Source organism: Phaethon aethereus (genome assembly GCF_964289735.1).
Source record: "Phaethon aethereus genome assembly, chromosome: Z".
NCBI lineage: Eukaryota > Metazoa > Chordata > Aves > Phaethontiformes > Phaethontidae > Phaethon > Phaethon aethereus.
The window spans coordinates 26,590,866-26,617,231 of NC_138577.1; the positions used below are offsets into that span (position 1 = coordinate 26,590,866).

A 26,366-nucleotide genomic window follows, 5' to 3' on the forward strand; every position below is an offset into this window, starting at 1 on the left:
AAAGGAGGAGAAAAAATCCCCGAAGAGGAACTAGGCAGAAGCACGTGTTGCTTTCACTGCCGCTCCCCGGCCTGGCCTGGCCTTCCGCGGCCGAGGACTCGCCCGGGCCTCGCCGGCAGCGTCGGGCACCGCGCCCGAGGACGGCGACACCGGCCCCGCTTCGCCGCGGGCGGGAGCTGCAGGCAGCTGGGGCCGACCCCACCGGCTGCAGCCCCGCGGGCCGCCCTGTGGCGATCCCGCGGCAGGGGCGGGCGGCGGCGGGCACCGCCCCTCGGCCGCCGTCAGTCAGCGGGCGGGGCGGGGCGGGACGGGTGCGGCGGAGGCGCGGGTTGGCGGACGCGCCGGGGGGCGGGGCGGAGGCAGCGCCGGCGGCGGGCACGGCGCCGCTGAGGCACTGGGGCGGTGAGCGCGGTGGGGGAAGAGGGGAACGGGCGCGCCGTGGGACGGACGCACGGCGGAGAGCGGGGCGACGCGGCCGCGGCTGCGGCTGCTCGGCGGCGGGAGGGAGACGGTGGCGCCGCCGCCGCCACCGCTGCTGCTGCTGCTACTACTACTGCTACTGTTGAGGTAAAGTGAGTGCCGCCGCGGCCGCCTCACCTGGCGCTGTCCCGCGGGCGGCCGCCGGGGCAGGAGAGCAGCGCAGGGCGGTGCGGGGCCGTGCGGCCGCCCGAGACCCGGGCACCGGCCGCTCTTGCGGGGTGACAGGCCGAGCGGAAGCGCCGCCGCCGCCGCCCCATTCAACTTTTTCTCCCTTGCGGGGCCGGCTGCGGCGCCGCCGAGCCCTCCGACGCGGCAGGCCCGGGCCGGGCCGCCCGCTGCGGCCGGCGCCGAGCCCCTGTGGGCGGCGGAGCTGCTTCCCCCGCGGCCAGGGGCGGCCCGGCCCGGCTTTTCCTGGGCGGGCAGGACGGGCGGCGCGCCGTGCCGGGGGTGAGGCCCGGCCACCGCGGGGCTACCCGGGAGCCCCGGCCCCGCCGTGCGGTGTGGGGATCCGGTCTGGTGCCCCTGCCCGGTTGGCCTCCCCGGGGCGGCGCGAAGCGGTGTCCGTAGGAAGCGCGGCTGCGGCCGTCGCCGGGGGGAGCGGGCGCCGCGGCGTCGAGCCTGCGTGTCCTCGAGTCTCCGCCCGCCGGCGGAGGGTCTGCGCCCCGCGAGCGTTGCCGAGCCGCCGGGACCGAGCTCCGGCCCCGGGAGACTGGCAACTCTGCGGCGGGGACTGCCGCCGGTTTGCATGTCCGTGCAGGACTCCCGGAGCGGTTACCTTGCTGGACTCTTAACGGGATGGAAGCTCAGTTTGTACTGCCTTCCCAGATGATGATGATGGTGATGATGGTTATTATTATTATTATTAAGCGGTTTTGATGCTCCCCTGCCGCCCTCCATAGCTTTGCAACCCGTATAAAGTCTTTGAGATGTTTCAGAATGGGACATGCTTCACAGTGTCCACAGTGAAGTTAATGTGTGTGTACGTAGTTGCACTTTTTTGGCGGTAAAATCTCCACAGGCTCAAAATCACTCTTTCAAAGCCTGGAAGTGGTATAAAGGTGTTATAAGTGCGCATCTCCTTTTTCAGGATATGTCACGGACCTCACTTTCTTGCAGAAAATAGTGTTCTGATGTGGTACTTACCTTGGTCATCTCCATTTGGAGAGCCGCAGCATCCTACTGCAGAGATAACTGCCGTTTGAGTTACAGGTGTGTAGACACCTAGTGGGGAGAAGAGTCAGTCTCCAAGCACATTCGCCGCTTACGCTTCAATTCTTATTATTTCAGTGCCTCCCTAAGTATGTTAGTCTGCTCTTCTATTGACAGAACTGACAATTGCAGTGGAAGGGAAGTTCGTGTTAGGCACTGTTTCCCTAGGGATTTTTGGAATGAGATAGATGGCAGTACAAGGAGATATGATTATTAAATGTGCTAATATAAAGGTGAAGAAAATGTTTGCTGTCTTGTATAGGAGTGCCATATCAGTTACACACGCATGCCCCTCTGGGCTGGTAGTAACATGGATTCGTGGAGTAGAAGTTTTTATTCTCAGTCACCAAAGGAATGCTAGCTAGTGCGGGAGGAAATTCTTGGGTACAAGTGGAGTGGGAGCCAGATACCATTTTTAATAGGGGGAGTGGAGGGGAAGCTTTCATGTCCTCTTCATTTTCCACTTAAATTTGCAAGAATACCCTGCATCTTTCTGTTAAAGTTTAAATTTTATAACTGTTGAAATGCCCAACATAAACCATTCTGCTGAGAGACCAGAATTCTGCCTGAATTCAGGAATCTTTCATCGGGATCAAGCTCTTAGACAGTAAATAAAAAACAAATGAGTATTTGATTCTCTTACAATACTTCTTCCTCCTTTTCCATTCCACCAGCCAAATGGAAATCCAGTAGTGTGTCATCTCAAGTCTAACAATGTTTCTTGCCTAAAGTGTTTTGTCTGGTTTTTTCCCTTTACTTAAGACAATCTCAGAGCTATTTGTTTTAAGAATAATCAGCTTAAGTCAGTTTGAGTCAAAATGTCTGAGTGTAGAGACCTTGGAACTTCACTTGGGTTAAGGGAATTTGTTTATATGGGATCTTAAGAGCAGTAAGTAAAGAACTGTCAAAGGCGGCTCTTTGGAGATGCTGCAGCGTTACTGGGCTGGTGTGGAGAACTGCTGTCTGTCCCTGCACTGGGGCTGTCTGCAAGGTTCTTGGAGTCTGAGTCTTCCTCCATCCCCAAACCTGACAGATAAAAAGAATGGAAAAATGTGTAAATCCAAGAAATTCATCGGGGCTCACCCACAGGAATGTCTCCAGGAACACGAACCATAGATCAATCAGGAGATAGGATGTGGGGTGCCCTGTACCAAGGGCAGTGCTAAGGAGTGGGTATGAACTGGTACCGCAGCTCTGAGCCCCAAGGAAACTGGATTTGGGGAAACTTTGCTACCATAACTGCATTATGGTGTTCTAACATGCAAGTAAGTCAGACCTTTTGTCCTATCTGAGTCAAGTTTTGAGTTTTTAAAATATGCCTAAAAACTGTCATAAGCAGTTTTTATGTTATTACAACATTTCCAGTTCTGTATTGCCAGACCGTGCATAAGAGACACAAGTGCTCATTTTAAATATCTGTCCCTAAAATTGCTGTGATATATTTGATAATAAAAGATCAGAGGAGTAGGTCAAGTCAGTTAAATTATGCAGTGTTTAGAAGACTTACTTCGCTGACTGCCAAAATGCCCATAGGCAATAGGAGTGAAATGAATAGTTGTAGCAGAGCACGTCTTGAACCTTTCTTAAAAAGAAAATAAATATTTCGGAATATTTAATGTAGTCAAAGTGGTAATTTTCTAACAGGTTTTGCTGTGCATAGTTGGTTTTGATTGGAAACATTTAGATTAGCTCCACACTTAGATCTAAGGTGTGTAAGTGCATTTTGTTCCCTTGTTTTATGAAATGGGAGGAACCCATGCTTTTGAAAAGGCTTCTGTACAATTTAATTGATACTTGTGCTCTAGGTTTTTGCTTTCTTTTTTTTTTTTCTCTAGTTCTTATCTGTATCCTTTCTCTGGTAGAAGAGGCAAAATGAAATCAGTGAAACTCTCTTCACATTAATTACAAAGTCTATGAGGTTGGGTAGTGTGAGCTAAGCAGCATAGCTTGGTTTTTCAGAAGTGGCTGCAGAAATTTCTCATTAAAATTTTGGTGGGAGCTGGATGCCTAATCCACGTGGATAGATTTGAAAGTTATTAAAGCAAATACTTGTGTGTAAGCTTTTTGAAATGAGAAGTCTAATTCGGGCTCAGATAATTCTTTCCTACAGCAAAATCTGTTTGTAAAGGGATGATAAGGAAGTTCTTTGAGAACTTAACAAAATTTTCTTCTGTGTTCTGTTAAAAGAGATGTTGCACAATAAGCTGCAGGGAATTATTTTTAGACCTGATGGACTGAAGAGGAGCTGCGTACAAATTAGGGATCAGGGTCATTCGCTGGCAAAGGAGGCCTGTATACATTCTTATAAACACTTTTTACCTTGTCTGTTAGTCATATTCCAGGGACTTGATGACTGAGACGTTAGAGAAAATGGTGTGGAAAAGAGCTGTCAGAGGTTCCCTGTTCCAGCCCTGTATACTGGTGTCCCTTTACAATGTAAAAGGGAGCATTTCTCAAAAAATCAGCTTCCTGTACACTAAGTGCATAGTACACAGTTAATATTTTATGTGTTAGTATTACAAAGCCCCCTCGGGTCTTTTATTCAGCTGTAGTTTAGAAGTTTCAATGCAACTTTGAGTAGTTGGCACCTTCTGGTTCCCAGTGTAGCATTTCAAATTATGATTGGGCTTGTCTTTTTAAGTAGATGAAAATGAGTAACAGTTGAAATAATGTTTAGAAAACTTTCACTGTTCTGTATGTCTTTAAGCTACTATTTTCTAAATTGTTTTTTTTGTCAAACTTTCTACTTTATGTTCGGGCAACCTTGAGTCAAATGTTCTGGCCTGTATTCTCTTGCCTTTAGTGTAATTTAAACATACACCCTGATACTTTCCTCCTGCTAGTGCTGCTTAGGTGGTCTGGGTGTGCCTGTTTCAGTTGCTGATTGTTTTTGTAGTATCATACCATAAACACATAAAAAACATCTGGAAGATTGGGGAGTGGGGAAGCCCCTCTTTTTAAGAAAACAGAAACATGGTGCTTGTCATGTAAAAGCATTTTGGACGTTTTTCATTCTCCTGCAGATTGTGAAAAGACCCCTCCCTCCAATAGGTTTTTGGAATATAGGCTTTGGGCTGAGGATTGTTGCACATCCTCACTCCCTGCATAAACAGCAGGGGATTGAATACCCCAGTGGTGAGCGTCAGCGCTAATTACAGTGAGCTCCTCCTCTGTCCTGGCAGACCTCTTCTGGGGAAGGGTTGTGGCCATGTGTCCTCAGGGAGATAACACGTAAAATCTTGCTACCAGGTTAGATATTGTACTATGTGGATAGCTCCAGGGCTTAGCCCTCCCACTCTGAGACTTCAGTAGCCATAAGCCACAGAGGAGGAAGCATGCCTTATACTGCAGGGGTGCAAATTTTGTTCAAGTAATTAGACGTACATCCGTTATAAAAACACAAGCGTTAGCTGGCAGATTTTTTGGTGAGGTTGCTTTGTTTTATTATTATTTAGGGCTCTTTTGTGGGACACAGCCTCTGACAGGGTTGCAGAAAGCTTAAGTCTGGAATCTCAAGGTCACAATCATCAAGAGAATTTGAAACAATTTCACCAATTTTCTCTTCTCTTTCCAGGAAGAGCATGTGTGCAGAGCTTGGTGGCAGAATACTTAAGGTACGTGGGCAATCTGTGACAAGTACATCTGAAGAAGGTGTCACCGGCTACAAGAATAGCTGAACCTGAGTATGGAGGCTCAGAAGTGCCAGCAAGACCAGAAGAGGAACTAATTGGAAGAATATTAGACACAGAAGAGGTGGAACACAGACTTCTGCAACAATCATTGACTCAGAATAAATACATCAGTAAAAACATCAGCAGTGAAATGACAGATCCGGGTGCTTTTTGATTCTTTTGTGGATTTTATTACTCAGACATTGCTATTGACATTTTCATTATCCCATTTAATACATCTTGAATTGCTCTGTACATAAAAATATAACTGGACAATCATTTGCAAGATGAGTGCTGAAGGATATCAATACAGAGCTTTATATGACTACAAAAAAGAGCGAGAAGAAGACATTGATTTGCACTTAGGAGATATATTAACTGTGAACAAAGGTACCTTACTAGCACTTGGATTCAGTGAAGGGGAAGAAGCAAAGCCTGAGGAAATTGGTTGGTTAAATGGTTTTAATGAAACCACAGGGGAGAGAGGGGATTTCCCAGGAACTTACGTTGAGTATATTGGAAGAAAAAAAATATCTCCCCCAACTCCAAAGCCTCGTCCTCCTCGACCCCTTCCTGTAGCACCAAATCCTGCAAAAGTTGAAGCAGAAAGTGAGCAACAAGGTCAGTACTGTTCTCAGAAGGCATGTGTGTGTCCCATGTTTTTCAAGTATTTTTGTTTCACAGACTTGTCTGACTGTATGTTTATGTGTATAACACTTGCTGGTCAGCTTTAGTGCATGGCTCACTTCAGTCAATTACAAATTGTTTCTGCTTCATACTACTTAGCTTACATACTTTGTGATTTCATGTGCTTTGTCTCAGGCACCAAAGAGACCAGCAACTTACTGTGAGGTATATCTCACAGGTTGGAAAGTGTGCTTATAATTCACAACTGTAAAGGCTTAAATGGAGAATAGGCAGAGTAGTATTTATTTTAGGTTTCTAAGCAGCTAGTGGAAGTGTTTCCCTCTTTGGTTCATCAAAATCACTATAAAAAAACTTCTTGATGAATCCAACAGTATGAATTCCAAATAAACAGTATGTTCCTGTCATAAATCTCTTGCTAAGAGCAAAAACTATGTACTTTGTAATGGTGATTTACCATTGGCATGAAAGGTAAGAGCAAGTATTTAAAAATTAACAATGGAATGATGATTAAGAGCAATTAAGATTTAATGTTTTGGGGGGCTAGGATATGCAGTTGAAAAAAATAGCATATGTCCTTTATTTAAACATTGCTTTCTAACCTACATTTGCAACAGTGTGTTGGGCAGAACTCATAATTTGATCAGAACTCTCCTGTTAATAGAAGAAAGAGTCTTTTTTTTTAACTGGAAAAACTTAAGAGTAAAAAAAACCTAGCCAAACAGAAAACCACCTTTCCTCCAAGGGATTTGCCTCCTTTAGCTACTGATATTCGGACATTTGGGTTTTACGTTAGGACAAGCCAAGTCCAGCTTAGGATAGATTTTACATCGGTCTTTCACTTCTCAGACATCTAGAATGACTTATATTGCTTCAACATCTAATACTTCTTAGATTCTCAGTGTTTCTAGCTGTAGAAAATAAAAGTTGTAGTATGTGATCCTGATTCTGACAGTGACACCATAGTCTTGAGTAGTATCATCACCCTCTGCCTCCACAGAAGCATTTGCAGCATCACTTGCAAAGTTGCGGTATCAGTTTATCAAACTTCCATCCCACTGTGCCTGGCTGTGCTGATAATCAATGAAGATAGGCATGGAAATACAGAAAATTGAATGTGGCAACCAAGTGGAAACCTGTCAGAAGCATTTCTAGGTTGGTGGAGGCTTAAATAAAAAGTAAATCTGAACTGTTTTATATAGCAATGTCCTTAAGCACTCCAGAATTGCTTGCAAGTGTATAATGCCTAGGCAAACATCGTTGTTAGAACGAAGGTGGGGGCGGATGGGGGTGTAGTGGCATTTTAGGTTACACTGTCCCTATTTCTTAAGTCCTTGAACTCTCAGCCTCTAGGTATTAGAGTCTCATGGTTTCTCATTAGATTAATTCTGAAAATGGGGTATTTGCTTTTGAAAGAAAACACTTTTTACTTCTTTGATCGCTTACTGTATTGGATATTAGTATATGCTGATCAGGTAATACTAACTTTTTTCTTAACCCACCTGTGAAGATGCTTGTCTGCATCATATGTAACAAGAATATACATGGATGGCTCTTTGAATAGACACCTCAATGCTGACAGATCATTTTGAGAGGCAGAGGGTGGAAAGAAAATCTCGTTCTTTACATGTGCTTGCTGTGGTGAAGTAACTGGCATCCAAGGCTTTGATGCATTTATTGCTTTAAACTTAAATTAGTGCTTTGTAACTTGCTTGGACGCTGTACTCTTCTTGCTTGATGCTCCTGTTCACAGCTCCACACTGTGAGCTGGCCACAGCGCTGTGCTGGGAAGTCCTGGTGTTAATCTTGCAGTTTTAGAGCTTGCCCCAGGACTGCTTTTCTAACAGACATTTGTGGGCGTTTTGGCTGCTGGGATTTACTCTGGGAAATTCTGCTGCAGATTTTGGGGGCTCTGCTTAAATCTAGGCTTTCCTGCTTCCTTGCGGTGAGACAGTGCCCCAAGCCTTAATGACTAGATCTCTCCTGAACTGAAATTTATTGCCTCTAGACAGAGTACCATTTACATACAATGTGTTTATTTTTAATAGCTCGGGATTGTGGGAATTTGAAACAAGAAAATGTGCTAATTTAACTGGGAATCTTAATGTCAGAGTCAACAAATATGATCCTGCCATGTTCCAAAATGTTTAAGAACCAACTAGCAATCCACCCTTGTATTTTTCAGATTAAGAAAAAAAAGGCTAAATTCCTATAACTTCTTTTTAATTAAAGATTTTGAGCTTCATATAAAAGGCTAGGCACCTTCAGTAGTGCCCTAGGATCAGAAATTAGACCCCTCTCAACAGAATTAGGGGAAACACTGAAATTTGAACTCCAAATAGGTGAAGAGTTAGGTTTAATTACTGTTAAAATAACTACATGTTTACTTAAAAGAAATTAGAAACAGTAATAATAAGTGGTCTCTTTATAGATCTTTTTACTGTAAAGAGCTAAGGCAGAGAGTGCTTTAAATCTTAGAAACAAATTTGGGAAATGTTGCACTGAAAGAGTATTATTAAAAAAAATGAACGTGAAACTTTTAAGTGAGCAGAATGGTACAGAAATGATACCTATGGTGAAACCAGAGGTGCAAGCAGAAATATAGTTCAGGTAAAGAATAATGTAGCAATGTTCGTTTGACTTTCAGGTGGATTTGCTATTTTTTTATAGATTTGGTGCAGGGAATAGCACAGTTAATTTTGTCCAGCAGACAACATAATGGGCAGTGGGCCAGTAGATTCTTCCCAGGATGATACTTCTCTCTACACTCCTAGAGAGCAAATTGATACATAGTATGAAACGTGCTTGACCAAATACAGGCAAGTTTACATTTTTAGTACTTGATGATTTGAAACTGCTGTGGATCAAAATGGCAAATTAATGGGGAACTAGAAGCAGACTTTTTAAATGTACCTCAGTCATTTATAATCCATATAAATTAATTCTGTGAAGAGTCAATTCTCTGTGTACCCCTGTTGTATATATGTTGAATAAGAATATCAGAAACATAACTGGAGATTTTAGAGTATATATAATCATATGAGCTCTTTTAATTTTACCACATAGATTTATTTTCTTTTAAATAAAATACTTTCTAATCATTTCAGTACTCTTTAATACTTAATTATTTATTCTGAATGTTTTTTTTTCCCCAGCCTTGTTAAGCTTAATGACTTGCTTATCAGTGTCCAAATTGTTTTGTATTAGATCAGATTTGCACTATATTGCACTGGCACAATGCTGCCAGTATTCACAATGCTGCAGTACTCATACACAAATAATCATAGGCATCTGTACAGACTCTGCAGTTAATGAGGCTAGTAACATGGGCAGAATTGCTCATCAGGCCAGTGTCTTACGCAATCACAGTCTTACTTAGAAATAGGGAGCTCTTTAAATATTAAAAGCCAATCTGCTGGTGGTCTCAAATTCTATTAGAACATTCATTTATTTATTACAACACTTAGGTCAAATCTTTCACCAGATTTTTATTTTATTTATGATCCATTTAAATTTCTAGAACCGTTGGTCAAAACCAGAACTGAGGCTCCTTGACTGAAATTTTAGGGCTGTTGCATTTTGCCTATCTTCCCCTTACGTTTGTCAATAGGAAGTAAATTTAGTCTGAGTTTGTGGGGCTTTTTTGTTTTTTTTTTTAATTGCAGATAATAAAAGAAAACAAATGGGATACAAGAGCCCCAGGAAGTCTCTAGCACCTTTCGGTTTCAGACCTGGTGCATGTTAGAGCTATGGCAAGGCAGATTTAATTCCTGTTGCTGGTGTGAAGCTCTCACTGGCCCAACCTGCCTTTTCCCCAAGTTTCTTCGCTCACCAGGCCAGGGTGACTGGCTGCTGGTGGAGGGATCAAAGCACTTTCAACAGTGGAGGCCCAGCATAGGATCATCTCTACGCCCTCCACGAGACGTCTGAAGTTTACATGAAGCTGTAAAGATTTGATAGGATTTTTTTTTTCTCCCCTTGAAGTGCTTTCTTTTTTAAATTGGGGCTACATAGGGCTGGCTTCTCTCGCTTAAACCCATCTCCCCCGAGTCTGTGGAAATGAAAAGTGCATAAGCTGTACTGAGTCCAGCTGAGTTTTTTGTGAACTTTGATTCAGCTCATCTGGTACAGCTGCATACATTTAGAGCTGGTTCATACAGTTATTGTTTCTCTACCTGGTTTGTGAAGGCTGATCTGAAGCAGACTTTGGAGCATAAAGCTTTGATTGATTGACAGAAATACTTTCAGACTTAACCTGGAATGCTAAATTCCCACTTTGAAATGAAGGTCAGATTGCAGAAAGGTAGACCAAGAACTTTAGATGAATAATTTGTCTGTTTTGATGTTTTGGAGCTTCCTGCAACTTCCAGTGTGACTTAAAGTTGACACTTTGTACCATCTCACCTGGTTTAGAGCCTAAAAATAATCCAAGGCTCTTCCTTCTTGTGATGAAACTATAACATAGATTTCTTTTTTAAATTAAAAAAAAAACCCGCAACAAAACAAAACACCTTTCTTTATGTCCTAGAACAGATACAGATCAGCAAATTAAACAAAGATAATGACAGGGAACATTTGGAAACTCTTTCTTTTCAGAGACCAGGTTATGCAACATCTGACAAAGATCCAAACTGACGGAGAGCATAAAACCATTTGTGCATGCTTGAACTGAATACGCTGTAGGATTTGTTTCTTTAATTTTGCTATAAAGCCAGTAGAGCGACTGCGTTTCCGAAAATTATTTATATTTGTAAATTAGGGGGCATAAGAGTGAGTGGAATGCAGGGCGCCTGGAGCCTCCGTTGGGAAGAAAGCAGTTGTCATCTCTCCTGATTTAGGCAAATGGAAAAAGAAAATTATAGGGTGAAGTGATGAGTCACTATCTCATTTGGTAAATGTGTTTGCTGTTCAAGCCAGAGCCCTTGGATTGATTGTAAAAAGCCCAGTTTGAGTGTAAGCATTTGTCCAGCTGGAGTCATCAGAACAGCCCTGCAGTCATAAACTTCACAAGTCCGTTGCTTTTGACTTGCGCTGAGAAATGGGGGAGGTTCCTGCTAGAGACCCTTGCCCCTGCTAGAGACCCTTGCCAGCTACTTGTGGTGACGTTTCTTGGTGTACAAGGCAAAGTTCTAGCTGCCAGATGAGTGTATGCATCTGAAAACAAAGTTTTTGCCACTGTTTTATTGATAATGAAAAGACTTTGCAAGCTGCATTAAAGAGAGACAGACCATTTTTTTTCACAGTGATAAAATCAGGATGATAGTAACTAAAATAAGCACCACAGAGAGCACAGGAATACGCTTGGAAGTACTGGTACAAATTGCACATTAACAGCGGACCTGGGCAAGTTCATGGTTGATGCGTGGCCCCACCTGCTGGTAGATGAGGAAGGAAGCAAGAGGGAGGAAGGAGCTTCAAAACCGGCGTCTTCCATGTTGTGTTTTAATCGTCACAGGATAAGAGTAAAAGTAAGAGGGAGTTTTAAGAAGAATATTTTAACTGATCAGTTGATATTTCTGGGAAAAATACATTACGTGGGGCACACAGAGCCCCCTTTTGATCCTCAAAGAAGACCTCAGACTTGAAAGGGCTTGTGTGGCTGAAATGCATCTTTTTTTTTTTTCCACAGCAGTAGCAATTAGTCTAAATGAATATGGCCTTTTTTAACACATTCCGTGTAAGAAACTGAAAGAATAAGACACTCTTATCTGTTTTGTATCGCACCAATTTTAATTTGCCTTTCTATCTTTACAACAGTGGCATTATTTTGAGTGACTTTGCTTATCTTGCCTTCTGTAATACTGATTCAGTCTGTTAATACCTCCTGCTGACATGAATGCTCCCAGGGCAGATTTTAAAACAAGGTAAAGGTGAAGTAGCCTGCTCCTCTCCCATGGAATCATCTCAATCTTTTCCTGTAGTTGTGTTCCAGGAACATCTGAAAAAATAACTGGTTAACAAATAGTTCTTACTTAGGCTTGCATATGATAACATCAGTTAGTGAGTTTCAGCAACACATGGTGCTAAGTATTTGCCAAGAATGGATCATTCTACAGCCCGAGCAAATGACCGTGCCCACTTAAATAGTTCTGTGATGCCATGTACACATCCAGATTTTCTTGTGTGAAAGAACACAGGTGTTGTAACTGCAGCTGGCTGTGTGCTCTTTCACATCTGTGTCTTGCTCCAATGCTGCTTTCTGTGATGAACACCCATGAAATCAATCTGAAGGCTAGAATACAAAGAATTGCTTTATTTTCATAGCTAAGAATGACAAGGGGAATTAGAGGATTTTAAAGAAATATTTATTTTAGCTGGAGAAGGATTTTAAGTCCTGAGAATACTTTGGTGAGAATCTAGGTACTTAGGAGAGTGTAAAGAGAAAATTTGGCTTTAAAAAAAAAAAAGTAATAACTGTGGATAATACTTGCTAACGTCCATTCATGCTTTCAGCAAAATATATGTCTAAAAAAGTTTTATTTTGTGGTTTCATTAATAGAAGAGAGATTCTTTTCTTTTTTGTTATGTATTATGTTTATTGCAGTTTGTTACAAAAATGCCTGCATCCTTGGACATTGCCTCAAGTCTTTTGTGTTAGCAGGTGTAACTTTTTATACTAACTTGATTGCTTTTTCTTCAGCCTTTTATGAATACTGTATGCAGCAGTCCCCACAAGAATGGCACCGAAACACTATTCTTTATTTTCACATATTGATCCACTTTATAAAACATTTTGCATGTAAGACAGCATTTAAAAATAGTATTTAAGATGGCAGTTTTTCAGGTAATAAGGATCTATCATCAAAATCCTCTGGACAAAGTTTTAAAAACACGCTACAGTCCTGAGCTGGAGAGAGATGTAATTGCATATGGCTTCTGCACTTTAAAAATATCTTTTAAGACTATCTTGTACTTAAAAACTACTATGTAAACTATGACATGAATGATGAAAAAGGTCTTTAACAGTTCAGTTAGCTGTCAGACAATTTGCTTGTATAATCCACTGCATCTGTTTGTATACACTTGGCATCATTTGCTGTGTTAGAGCATTTCCCAGAGGTTAATGTCTAAGATAGTTTCTTCACTAGAGATTGTGAGTGTTGAGGACAAGAAGTGATCTACCCTTGGCAGGTCTGAACATGCCAGTTTCCATTCATGCTGGCAAATCACTTAGTGGGGATGGGAAGATGCTCATGCAGAATGCAGACCTGCTGCAGGAAGAGCAGTTACTTCTGGTCCACTCAGCTTCCAGAAGCTCTTGAGCAGCTATTGTATTTTTCTTTAAATAGGGAAGGCGTAGACAAGGCTGATTTTTCATTGTGCTTTCTTTGCTTTTTTTTTTTAATTTAGTTTCTGTGTGTTGGAAAACCAGACAAAGTTAACTCTGCTTTCCTTTAAAGTTTTGATGCTTCCTTCTAAAAAACATGCACACTTAAAAATGTAAAGATACTGCCCAAAGGTCAAACTATTCTGTTTAAACACATCAGATTGGTGTAATTCAAGGGGTCTCTTTCTTGCTTGTTCTCCCCTGTGGGAACAGATTGGTTGGATGCAGCATATCAGAGAATTCCTGTGCTGTAGCCTCCTGCTCACCAGCTGGGAAGGGAGAGTAGCGCAAACCGAGATCTACTCTGAGGAGGGAATGCACCAGTTTTGTATGTCTTCTTTGCAGATATAGCAGTGGAATTTATTTGTTGATGTTAGGGGAGAAAACTTTAGTGCTCTCACCAATTTCTTCCTAGATCTCCTCATCCCACTTGGAGAAGATTGGTATGTAGCAGATAAGCATGGAGGATGGTTTTTGGCGAAAAAACTTAAAAATGGTGTCAGACACTTGGAGAGCCGTGTTTTAAAGCATGTTACAGCATCTCCAGCAGTCTGTCTCAAAGGGAACGCTTTTAGTTTGTGAGGTTATCTTTCAATTTTCAAGCCTTCTTCCTAAGCTGTTTTTGGCTGGAGGTAGACCAAAGTGCCTAAATTAGGGAATTAATGAAAGAAACCACTAATTATGCACAATGGTAGATAAGGCAGCACATCTGTGTCTGGTTTTGTTATCTTTCTATCCAGGAACATTCCAGAAATAAGCAGTTAAGGGCAAAGATTTGCAGTCCTTTTCCTACTTGTACATGGTGTTCAACTCTGTGACCACACATTCCAGTCCTCTGTTGCTAATTTGCAATTTTTCATATGCTGCGCTTGGATGGAGACACACAGAAATGTTTGTTGTGTTTATGAACTTAGCCTTGAATTGTCTCCTTGCCGAGACACAGCTGCTTGGCACAGGTGAGAAGCGACAAAGGCCATGGCAAAGCCCTCCATCATTTTGCGCTGTCCTCCTAGTTGACTGGCACACGCTTGAGGGGCATCTGCCCTGCTGTGGTTTGCAAGGGCTCTAAGGCTCCAGGACACCCTGGGGTGTAGCAAGGTGTGATCTGTTCCCATGGTCTTCCCCTTTCCACCGATGCATGGGTCTTCTGCGAGGGGTTGACGCTCTTTGAGAGCTCCTTTAGGACACTTGACTGACCAGGCTTTGTGCCTCTTACTGTAATACAGTCTTTCATTCCTCATTTGATATTTATTGCACAGTTTGCAATATATCCATTCACTTGAGAGAAATGTCAGCAAATGTCATCCCTTGACATTTTGAAGCAAGTTATTCTGGGTACTTTGGAGATGAATCTGTACAGATGTTTGAGTATAATTTAGAATATCTTCTTGACAGTCCAAATCTACTCCATTGTTCTGAAGCCAGAATAGCGTAGCTAGTTGTTAGCCTACATCAGCAATTTTCTTATGGAGAGAAAGATTTAGTGAGGCCTTTTGTTCCAGTGCAAGCCAGTTCTGAGAAGAAAGGGTTTTTTTTAGTGGTCCTTGCAATCTGGCAAGTTCAATAGAGAAAGTGTTAAGGAACGCATATTCAAAAGAGCAAAAACTTCATCTCAAAAACCTGGACATAAAGGACCTCTGTTTACTCTGTGAGGGGCCCTTAAGGGCACAAAGGGATGAATGTTTGAATTCTCTTTGCTCTGCTGTATTTATAATTTATTACTGTTGGTTGAGAGATTAGCGTGCATTCCCCACCGCTTTCATGTTTTTCTGACTTCCTCTTGGGTCAAACTTAGTGCTGACAACTCCGAAACACTTCTGTTAGTCTGTGTAAGATGCAGCCCTCTACATGAAATGAGAGATTTTTCACAATCTCATTATTATCGGAACACTTTTTAGGGGTTATATTAAATCACTGGTTTAACAACGTTTACTACAGAGCGACTAGCATGAAGTCTTGTTTCTTTTGAGCTGCCTTCTGGCTTTTGGGAGAATTCTGTCTGCTAGAGGAACATTTGGCGCTTGTCTGTTGTGTGTAGTACTGATCGTTGCCATGGACTGCTCTCGTAGTGATAGTTAAAAGTCTCTTATCTTCAATATTAAAACTTTCACTGAAAAGGATAGTGGGCTGTGGGTGCCTTCCTCAGTGATTTAAGATGCAGGACTTTGAGTTGCATTTACAGTTTAGCAAAAAAGGGGAAGACAGTTACCAACTGTTACGCTTTTTCTCCAGATGTTTCCTCTAAGACAAATATCTAGGGTTTTATTATGATGCAGTAAGAACATGCCAATAAGATGAGAATGGTTCAGGGTTTTTTTTTGCTTTGTATTGTTTGTTTGATCTAAATAGCCAGTCAATCAAATACTGTGCTAAATTGTCTGGTAGTTTAGGTGGAACATGCCCATACTTGTTAATGTGAGCTGCTCTCTTCTAAACACAGTGTTAAAGTATTTTTATTCAAAATTCCTTTGGATGCAAACTAAAAATAAGATTATTTTAAATTACTGATGTTCTTGAAAATATTATACATGGTTGGGGTTTTTTTTGTTTACTTAAAAGACTTGTTCATACAAGAAACAGCACACTTTTATTCTATTTTCCCTTAAACTGGTGGCAGAACCCATTTTTACTTCAGAAGGAACAGGGTCAGACCTATAGTCAAGGTTTAGCAGTATTGGGACAAACCCCACTGTTCTTACTCTCACTTCTCTCGGGCAAAATTCCCATTTGCCTTTAGGGATTGGAGCACAAATGCTAGCTCTGTGCTGAAGAGATTCCGGTATACCAGATTGCACATCATATGAATGTGCATGAAATACTACACAATAAACACTGAGGTAAAGAGCAGCATCTGACTGTCCTTTCACGGATTTTGGAGATGGGGAAGGGAAACACTATTACTGTCATCTCTCCTGAGGTCCTGGGCTAACACAGGGCATGGAATTAGTCACTCAGTAATTCCTGTATCGAGCTCGTAACTTCTAGATACATGTAAAGCATGTTCCGAATTAGTCCAAACTCCTCCCTTTAGTACGTTCTTAATGTGGAGGACTTTTTTTAGCCATTTGTATGTCCATTGTATGGTAAGAATTGCAAATTTAGTAGTAGAAAAGTCTTCATTTGGGAGACATACACATATTTAATTGTGTTTGGTGATGCCAGTATAGAGATTATTTTCACCAAGTTATTTTCTTCTATTGTATTCAGTCCTCTTCACTAATGCATGTGAAAAATTTACTCCATGCTGCTAGATACTTTGTCAAGGCTGGGTTTGTTTTTTCTTTTTTTTTTCCTCAGGGCTGCCTGTTTGGGTAACTAGTGTGACGGTAACTAGGGTTTCTTATTGAGGAAACGATATGGTGACAGTTTTAATTGTATATTCTATTATTATAATAAGTTATTATATTTATGATAAATATGGAATTTTATGACCCTGATGCATGTGCATATATACAATGAATTACCCACTATGGTAGAAAAACATTTTTTAAATTGCAAAACTATGCATCTAAAACTTGGGTATACATGTAATTACACCTTCTTGTACTGTATGCCATGTGATACAGTTTTTAGTTACATAGTTGCCTGACCCCTTTTCCCGCTTATCCTTGCTTTGTTCATTGTCGAGGTCTTCACTGAATGAGAATTGCTTCATTCTGCTTATTTAATTTGTGGTCTTAAGCCACCTTTTCTTCACAGCCTTCGGGCTCTTCTCTGGAAGCAGGTTTCTTCATTACCTCTTCTACTCTTTCCAGTGATGTGGCTGATAACAGCTTCATAAAGCTTCATATTCACAAATATTAAATCATCTTCAGGACACTGTTGTGAGCAAAGGTGGTACCATGATTCCTGTGAGGAATGAGGTAGACCAAAAAGGCAATTAAAAAAATAATGACTGTTTTAAGATAATTTAAGGTTAATCTCTTTGTAATTGGGAGGTCCTGTGGAAGAACACTTCAAAAAGCTGAATCTGAGGATGGAACTCATAACTTAAAGAACACTTAAATATTCATTGAGATAACTAAAACAGGAACCAGAATTGCATTAGGTTCAACACTGTAACGCTTTATTTGTCACAAGGAGTAAGCACCATCTGCTCGCTCCACTTCTGGCTTCAGTTACTGAGTACTGGGTGTCCGAGACTATTCCTTGCAGAACAAATCTTTCTGGCATACCTCTGCCTCCATCATCCAGCTTCACCAGCTGGAATCCAAATAAAAGCATCAAAAGCAAAAGAATTATTAGAATCTGAGTGCACAGATTCAACACATGTGGTGACATAATTTAGTGTTGTCTCACTTGTTTCCTGATTCTGAGAATTCAAATTGTTGTACAGGTAAAGCATGTCTTGGAATAGGAAAATACATTTCAGGGACATGCACGTTTTAAGTACATTTTGCTTTATGTTTTTATGGTGCATCTCTAGTAGTTTTGCTTTTTTTCACTGTATTGTACTTGTGATTCACAATGCAGGAATTTTTGCAAATGATGACATATAGTAAATTACTGTCCTTGAAACCTCATTTTAGTTTTCTAATGCCAATCAATAACTTGCTTACTTGAAAAATGCTTTTGCTACCATCTTTATTCTGCCATGCTGTAAACTGCAACATTATTTAATCAATAGGTATGGCAGTGCAACTTCATCCTAGTGTGATGAAGTTTTTTCCTGTTGCTAGCATCATACATTAGATTTCTCGTTTGGGAAATACTAGTTTAGAAAGTGGAAATCAAGGTGGCTTCAGTGTGGATAGTAGATGAGTAGTGGGGAAGGTATGAAAAATACACTTGACATCTCGAATGGTTATTCATTAACTTCCCAAACGCACTAGAAACATGGGAAGGGTGTTCTGCCATGGAGCAATCTGTGCTGTCTTGCACCAGGCCTCTACACCAGGTTGGAAAAATTGAAGGATATGCTTACTCCATATGAAGTTGCCTGCACAACCTTTGTGCTATTAGGTTTTTCATATTTCATGACTTCTAGATACTGATATGGAAATTGCAGGGTCATTGGGTTTGTATGTACAAACAAGACACAGGACTCTGAAGAGCCATGGCATTTGATCTTTGAAAACCAAGTGGGTATGATGCATGCTCCTATGAGAACCCCAAATTGCAAAAATCGTTTGTAGTGGGCTAGAGAGGCATTTGACAGATTACGTGCAAGTACATACATGTGTGTTCCATTATTTGATTGCCTTAAGAGACTGGTGTTTAAGTTGGCAGATCTACTTATTAAAAGCAAAGCTCTTTGGCTGGCAGGGTTACAGAATGCCAGAAGGAGAAAGAGACCAAATGCTGAGAGAGAAAGAGAGAGAACGTGTAATGTGCAGAAAACATGGGAAAGCTATAAAGCCAGCAGGAAAAAGTAGGCTTAAATGTGGTTCCAGTTTGTTCTATTGGGCTCAAGCTGATAGCCATGCAGAAGTAAAAGCATGAATTTCTCTCATTTCAATATGAAATTAATGTTTTGGAAAATATAGAGTTTTCTGTCATGTTAAGTATGATTTGGTCACATGTTTGCAGCCTGTCAGAAAGCTTTAATCCATGCTTATTTTCCTGACTCGAATTAACAAAAAACAGCAGCTTGCTTTGAAGCTTTACCAAGCGCTGTCAGACCATGGTAGAAGTGGAAGCTCTAATAGACTCTGAAACTTTGTTCTTAGTCTTGATTAGCTTGATGCAAGACTACAGTATTGACTACCGGTATATGTTAAATTTCTGCAAATTACAATGCATGTAACTTTGTGATACGTAACTTGTAGCTATTTTGGGAAAACAAAACAAAACAAAAAATAACTCAGTCTTTATACATAGTCATTTAGAACTAAACTATCCTGCAAGATTTTGGAAGCAGCAACCAAACAATTCGAGTTTGTGTGTCTAGAGAACGCTACACCTGTGGCCTCACACTTTCTTGCTGGAGTTGGGTCCCTTTGCAACCTCAAGCAGCACGGATTAGAATATTCACTTGGTCCTTTGCATTATTTATTCCTAGATGAATGCCATTAGAATAACCAGCCGCCTTGCTTTGTCTGCTAAGACTTATCAGTTTGAGAGCAAGGTTTGAAATGTGGGAAGCTGACTGGTAGAAAGCTGACTGATGTAGTGAAACACAAGAAAAAGAGAAGCAGAAGGCCTGGCTCCCCTGAGAGATGAAGACATATGCTATTAAAAAAAACAAACACCCCCCCCCCAAACTAAACAAAAAGCATTTCCCTTAAAACAAGACCTAGATTTAGATGATTGCTCCTACTGATCTCTCTGAAAGATGCTATTGGCGGCATATTTACCATGAAATATTAGAACCCTTTGGGAGGTGGTAGGCTCCTGTTCAGGAATTCTGAGTCCTGCAAGAATTAGGTACCTGGTGGTAGCGTAGCAGAGCTTAGGTGGGTTACATCAGCTGTTTGCTGCATCTACCATTTTTGAGGAGCTTGTAAAAGCCCCCGTAAAGTTCTCTGAAGATGCCACGGCTGAGCTAATTAGAGTACAAGTTTTTCCAGCTTCATGCACAAATTTGGAGGGGTAAAATTGGAAGGAGAGGTAGGTAGAAGGATGCTTCTTTTGATGTAACAGGCAGTTCCTGTGAACTATGCTTAAAAACAGGGGATCATAAGCCTGTTAGAAAAATCAGGTCAGTTTAAAATTAATGCATTCGTCTTCCTTCTGTTCTCAACAGGAAACTGTTTTTTTTGGAAGGATTCTCTATCTGGGAGTCAAGTGAGACACCCTTTCTTTTCTTGGCATGATCCACATTTAAATAAATAAATTCCTTTTAAAAGGTAAAATGAAACGAGAAGGAGGTGTTCCCTTTTGGTAGGGTCAAATAAAAATAACTCTGGTTCTTTCCTTTGACAAGATGACCCAGGGATTCCTCTGGAGCGCAGTAACAAAAACAGATATGTAAGACTTCCTTTTTTCCCTTTTTGCTCTATCTTCCCCCCCTCCACCAAGTATGACAGCAGGAAAACAATCAGGATATACCTGGCTTTTTGACAGAGTAGCAGTCAATTCCCAGTCTACACAGAATTACAGAATGGTAGGGTTTGGAAGGAACCTCTAAAGATCATCTGATCCAACTGCCCTGCGAAGGCAGGATCACATAGGACAGGTTGCACAGGAATGCGTCCAGTTGGGTTTTGAAGGTCTCCCAAGAAGGAGGCTCCACAACCTCTCTGGGCAGCCTGGCCCAGTGCTCTGTCACCCTCACAGTAAAGAAGTCTTTCCTCATGTTGAGGTGGAACTTCCTGAGCTGCAGTTTATGCCCATTGCCCCTCGTCCTGCCACTGGGCACTACTGAAAAGAGACTGGCTCCATCCTCCTGACAGCCACCCTTCAGATAATAGACATTGATAAGGTCCCCTCTCAGCCTTCTCTCACCCAGACTAAACAGCCCTAGGTCTCTCAGCCTTTCCTCATATGAGAGATGTTCCAGTCCCTTAATCATCCTCATAGCCCTCCGTTGGACTCTCTCCAAAATTTCCCTGTCTCTCTTGAACTAGGGAGCCCAGAACTGGACACAGTACTCCAAATGAGGCCTCACCAGCACAGAGCAGAGAGGGATGATAACCTCTCTTGATCTGCTGATCATACTCTTCTTAATGCACCCCAGGATACCACTGGCCCTCTTGGCCACCAGGGCACATTGCTGTCCCATGAAGAACTTACTGTCTACCAGGACTCCAAGGTCCTTCTCCATGGAGCTGCTTTCCAGCAGGTCAGCCCCTAACCTGTACTGGTGCATGGGGTTGTTCTTCCCCTGGTGCAGAACTCTACACGTGTCCTTGTTAAATTTCATGAGGTTCCCTTCCGCCCAACTCTCTCAGTCTGTCCAGATCCCACTGAATGGCAGCACAGCCTCCTGGTGTATCAGCCACTCCTCTCAGTTTTGTATCATCAGCAAACTGCTGAGGGTACATTCCAACCCTTCATCTAGGTCATTGATGAAGATGTTGAACAAAACTGGATCCAGTACTGATCCCTAGGGAACACCACTAGCTACAGGTCTCCAACTGGACTCTGTGCTGCTGACCACAGCCCTTTGAGCTCTGTTGCTTAGCCAGTTCTCAATAGATCTTACAGTCCACTTATCCAACCCATACTTCCTGAGCTTCACTATGAGGATGTTATGGGAGACGGTGTCAAAAGCCTTACTGAAGTCAAGGTAAACCACGTCCACTGCTCTCCCTTCATCTACCCAGGTAGTCACTCCATCATAGAAGGCTGTCAGATTGGTCAAGCACGATCTCCCCTTGGTGAATCCATGCTGACTACTCCTGATAACTTTCTTTTCATCCTTGTGCCTAGAGATGGCCTCCAGAAGGAGCTGTTCCATCATCTTCCCAGGGATGGAGGTGAGGCTGATCAGTCTATAATTGCCATTTTTGAAGACTGGAGTGACATTGGCTTTCCTCCAGTCCTCGGGCACCTCTCCTGTTCGCCATGATTTTTCAAAAATGATGGAGAGAGGTGTTGCAACAACATCAGCCAGCTCCCTCAGCACTCGCGGGTGCATCCAGCTAGGGCCCATGGATTTGTGAGTTTTCAGTTCAGCCAAATGATCTCTAACCGAAATGTCATCAACCAGTGGAGACTCTTCCTCTGTCCAGGCTTTTTGCTTGCCTTATGGGTCTGGGATTCCTGAGGAGCAGTCTTAGCAGTAAAGACTGAAGTGAAAAAGGCATTCAGTAACTCTGCCTTCTCTGCCTCCTCTGTCACCAAGGCTCCCACTCCATTCACCAAAGGTCCCACATTTTCCGTAGTCTTCTTTTTACCACTGATATGCTTGAAGAAGCCCCCAGTCCTTGCTGGACAGTGTGGAAGAAGGCTTACTCCTTCTAGCCAGCAGCCTTTCAGCCTCACAAACCTCTACCCATTTCTTAGTGAGTCATGGCTGGAAGACCTTTTCACGTGTTTGATCACATCTTGTGCTGGTCAGGGCTGTATTTTTACTCCTTTATTGCATCCTGTAATCAACATTCTGAAACAACTGAGTGATTGTAGCTTTAAGCTCTGCTTGTACCTATGTGGAAATAGAGATAGATGTATAGATAGATAGTGCCATTATATTTTCAGATATGGATGTGTTAGAAGACTAACTAACTTTCTTGGCAGGAGCAGGATGGTGGAAAAACTGTTTTGGGTTTGTGTATATGTGACCTGTAAAAGCTCTGTACACTTGCAGCACATAAATATTCAACAGATTAGTATTTCTTGGCATGCTCATTTATACACTCAGTACTCTTCTAAGCTCAGAGGGAGTCAGCTTGAGCATTGATCCTGCTCCCCATGAGTTTTCTACAGGGACGTCAGAGAACGTCCACAAGGCGTTTCCCGGTGCTGGAGTAGGCCAATGTAGGGCAGCTGCCTCGTGGCTGAGGCAAGGAAGGGAAGCAGCAGGTCAGAGTGGTTCTTGCTCCCGTCTTGAGTCTTTTTAGAGGACATAAAAAGAGCTTCTGCCTCCCTAGCTTCATCCCTGGATGGGCAGGTTTCATTTCATCTGCCTGAGTTAAAAATCACGGGGAACATGTCAGTTCTTAACCAGATATGTATTTTTTTTTAGTTTGCACAGCCCCCCTGCAGTTTAGGCTTTCCGAGACCTTACAACATGTTTTTTGCAGTTATTTCAGCCTCTTGTGCTCTGTCTTAATCCTTCACAACACAGCTTGTTTTTAAGAGGGACACATATTTCTTTGTTTTAGACCCCAAGAAACTCTTCAACACTCTAGGGTTGCATGGAGGTTGCAAAAGGATTTCTCTGTGTTGAAGTGCTTAGAATTATTCTTGGGTTTTCTTAAAGAGAGCCACGGCCTCTTTAGTCTTTTAGTCTCTTTGTGAATGAATACTCCCAATGCAGATTGAAATCCTATTCCACACCTCCTTACTTTGACTTCAGTTAATCTTTGGCTTGCTGATAGTGGTGTAAAAATATAGGCAATTGTTCATGCTAGCTTGTCATTAGCACCATCTTTGTTGTTATTGTCAATTCTTTTCTTACACTTCCTATGAACAGATTTTGCACTATATGCATTTTCTGCAACACAGTGTGCCGGACAGTATACAAATGAAAGTCTTTGTCCAGTTGCAGTTAGGCAGTCAGTTGAGACCTTGACTGCTTTGTAAAGGTCCCTGAAATTCATTCACCACTTTAACTGCTAAGGTCTAAACTAAATTTACTTCAGCAGTGGAGTGTGAACAGACAGAGTTTATGGACGAGATGTCTTTAAGTTCATGCATTAAGTACATGTATTTCATATTCCATTACCTCCTTTTTGTATAGCATCTTGATAGTGTGAAATGCTGACATTGCTATGCAGAGAAATCTCAACAGGTGTATGATATGGGTCGAAAAATCTTATTACATACACACTGAGAGTTTTCTTCTTCATCTGAAATTAAAGATGGTGGTGGGATTAAACTCTCTGTAGCTGCAGTTCAGGAATTTCCTAGTAATGTTGTTGTTTCTGTATCTATGTCAGATCAACCCATGGTTTAATGGCTGTAAGGATTAACCCAGTTTTACTTTCTTATAAGATTGCCTTTCAGCATTGCTGTATTTCTGTTGCTACAGCTAAATCCCTAAGCTTTTTCTTCTTTTTCTTTTTTTTTAAGAGGAGGAAAAAGGCTTAATTTGAAATACATTAGTTTCCAGAACAAAAAAAAAATCCTTCTGATGCTGGATTGCTGTTACCATTGTTCGAGGTTTTTTTTCCTGGGTGACTGCTATATACTCATTATTTTTAACTTTCTCTGTACTTATAAATGTTCCCCATAGTTGCCAAAAGATGAAGGAGCTGGTTTGGCTTTTATCTGTCAGCAGCTTCTGCTGGTACTTTCATGTAAATCTTCCAGATCTGAACAACTTGACTTCTCAAGCACAGTAATACACACTATCTTTTTCTTGCAGTAGTGAATAGCTTATCCTTTTCCTCTAGGTAGCTTGCCCATGGACAAGTTTGAGGGGGATTTGTTGGCATTTTTCCCCCATTAGTTTCTCCACAGCAAAAAGGTAGCAAAAGAGAGTATTCTTTCAGAGCAAAACAACATAATGTCCTGAAATTTTTATGTGTTATGATTATTGAATAAAAAGAGCATGTTTTAAAATATACTCTTCAAGTAGAATTATTATTACAAACCAGTGATGGCATTGCATAAGAAACAACTTTGTGGTACCAAAAAAAAAGGAAACGGCAGTAAGGAACAGGGATTCTTTACACATGGGAGAGATCATTCTGGAGAGAGTTCCTGCATCCCCAGTATCTCACAGTGAACATCCATCCAGGAGTCCTACCTCAGTTACAGAGCAGGTGCTGCTGGAGCACCATGGTTAATGTGGAAAGGGAACTGAGGTTAGTAATCTTGGTAGGTTAGTGCCATACTATTCAGAAGAAAATACATGTCACTGCTTTTTAGGTAAAAATGGTTCCAGCACAGGAGCTCTCGCTATCTGTGAAGTTTTACCTGATGGAGGTCATTGAAATCATCTCACCATGACTCTCCACTGTCAGGCCAGAACCAAAATTTTAAAGTGCCTCTTGAGATGGATCTCCACATTCCTGCCTTTAAAAGGTAGGCAGCTGTCTCTCTCTTATGTGACGAAGGTTACCAGGAACAACCAAGTACATATTTCCTTCCCCACTTGCTGGGAAGAACTTGAGAACAAGTTCTTGAGCAAAGTACTTTTGTATGGGAAGCTGAGCGGAGATGAGATAATAGAAAATTCAGGTTTGAACAGGAAAGTAAACAGGAGAATATGAGCCTACGAGACAACTGTGTGTCCTTGTACAATCTGGATAATGCTCCAGGTAATAAATACCTCAACTCTTCAGCTGGGTTCTGTCCCTTGAGACCACTAGGCTTTGTGTGCTGAAATGGGCAGAGTAATTTCATGGGAAAAATGCTATGTCACTATGTGGAAAAAGATGAAAGGAAGAACTGGAATTACACATGAAGCCTTAGTTCTTTTGTGTCTTAAGTTTTGAGTGCTTGACCTTGTGGTGTTGATGCTCTTTAAATGTTGTTTTGTTTATATGTCTGTGTAGTATATTGGACATCAGACAGAGTGAGCTTTGCTGCGGATTCCTTGTAGAGTTACTGTAGTAAAATACCATGTAAATGTATTAACATATAGTCTCTTAAAAATAAATTAGGCTTTTACTAGAGTTTCACTGTTCCATTTAAAAAAAAAGTCTACAGTGCAGAAGTCAACAGACTATCATGGCTTTAATATCCTTGTGAAAGATGAGGTAAAGTTTGTGGGAAAGCAACTGGCATTAATTCTAAGAGATTGCTTAGTTAATCATAAGACTAGTAAGAGAGGTTTTGTCTGTAGAGAACTATCACAAGTTTGTTCTGATTCTGATAAGGGCTTCTAGGTACTACTACTGCAATTTAGACGTTTAATGACAACAATAACCCTGAAGGTTGTGCTGGGAACCTGCATCACAAGATGCAGCTGCCAGTGGAACGTGCTGTTTGTTCTTCCACCTGTGCTATCCATGCTACATTTGAATATTCAGTGCCATATATTTTCCTTCTTGATATCATGTGTGGTTTCATGTCAAACCACTGCTAGAAGCTGGAATGGTAAGTTTTTCGTTGCCAGTTAGTATCTCTGAGGAGAATTGGGCAGAATTACTCAAATTCTTGCAGAGCTCAGCTCTTTCCTAGCCCTGGAGCAGCAATCCTGAAGAAGGAGGAGGGAGTATAACAAGCCTGACTTGACAAAAAAGGCAATGTTTTCCACTTCACTGGATCCCGCTGCTTATTTGACCCTGTCATGTCCCTCACTTCCTGTCACCTCTGTCATCATCTCCTTGCTTGTAGGGATGCAGTAGCTTGGTACCCACCACATTTTTACCTCTCATCTGCCAATACCTTTCTGACTGAAAACTGCTGGCGAGGAACCTGCAGACATCAGAAAGACATGAAGAATAGGTGTTGGCTAGTTAAAATATTTTCTTTCTCTGTCTCCAGAATCATGCTCTGAGGACCATGCTGGCTCATTCTGTCTAGAGGCATTAACCTGA

General features: G+C 41.8%; 1 protein-coding gene across 1 annotated transcript in view; it reads left to right on the forward strand.

Annotated features, from left to right (window-relative positions):
* Positions 1 to 5,647: 5,647 nt before the first annotated feature.
* PIK3R1 (phosphoinositide-3-kinase regulatory subunit 1) overlaps positions 5,648 to 26,366 on the forward strand; it is a gene marked incomplete at both ends in the record, with an annotated part of 54,923 nt that continues 34,204 nt past the window's right edge. Inside the window, one exon of the mRNA XM_082012809.1 lies at positions 5,648 to 5,981. Coding sequence (XP_081868935.1) covers positions 5,648 to 5,981 — 334 coding nt within the window. The remainder of the gene's footprint in view (positions 5,982 to 26,366) is intronic.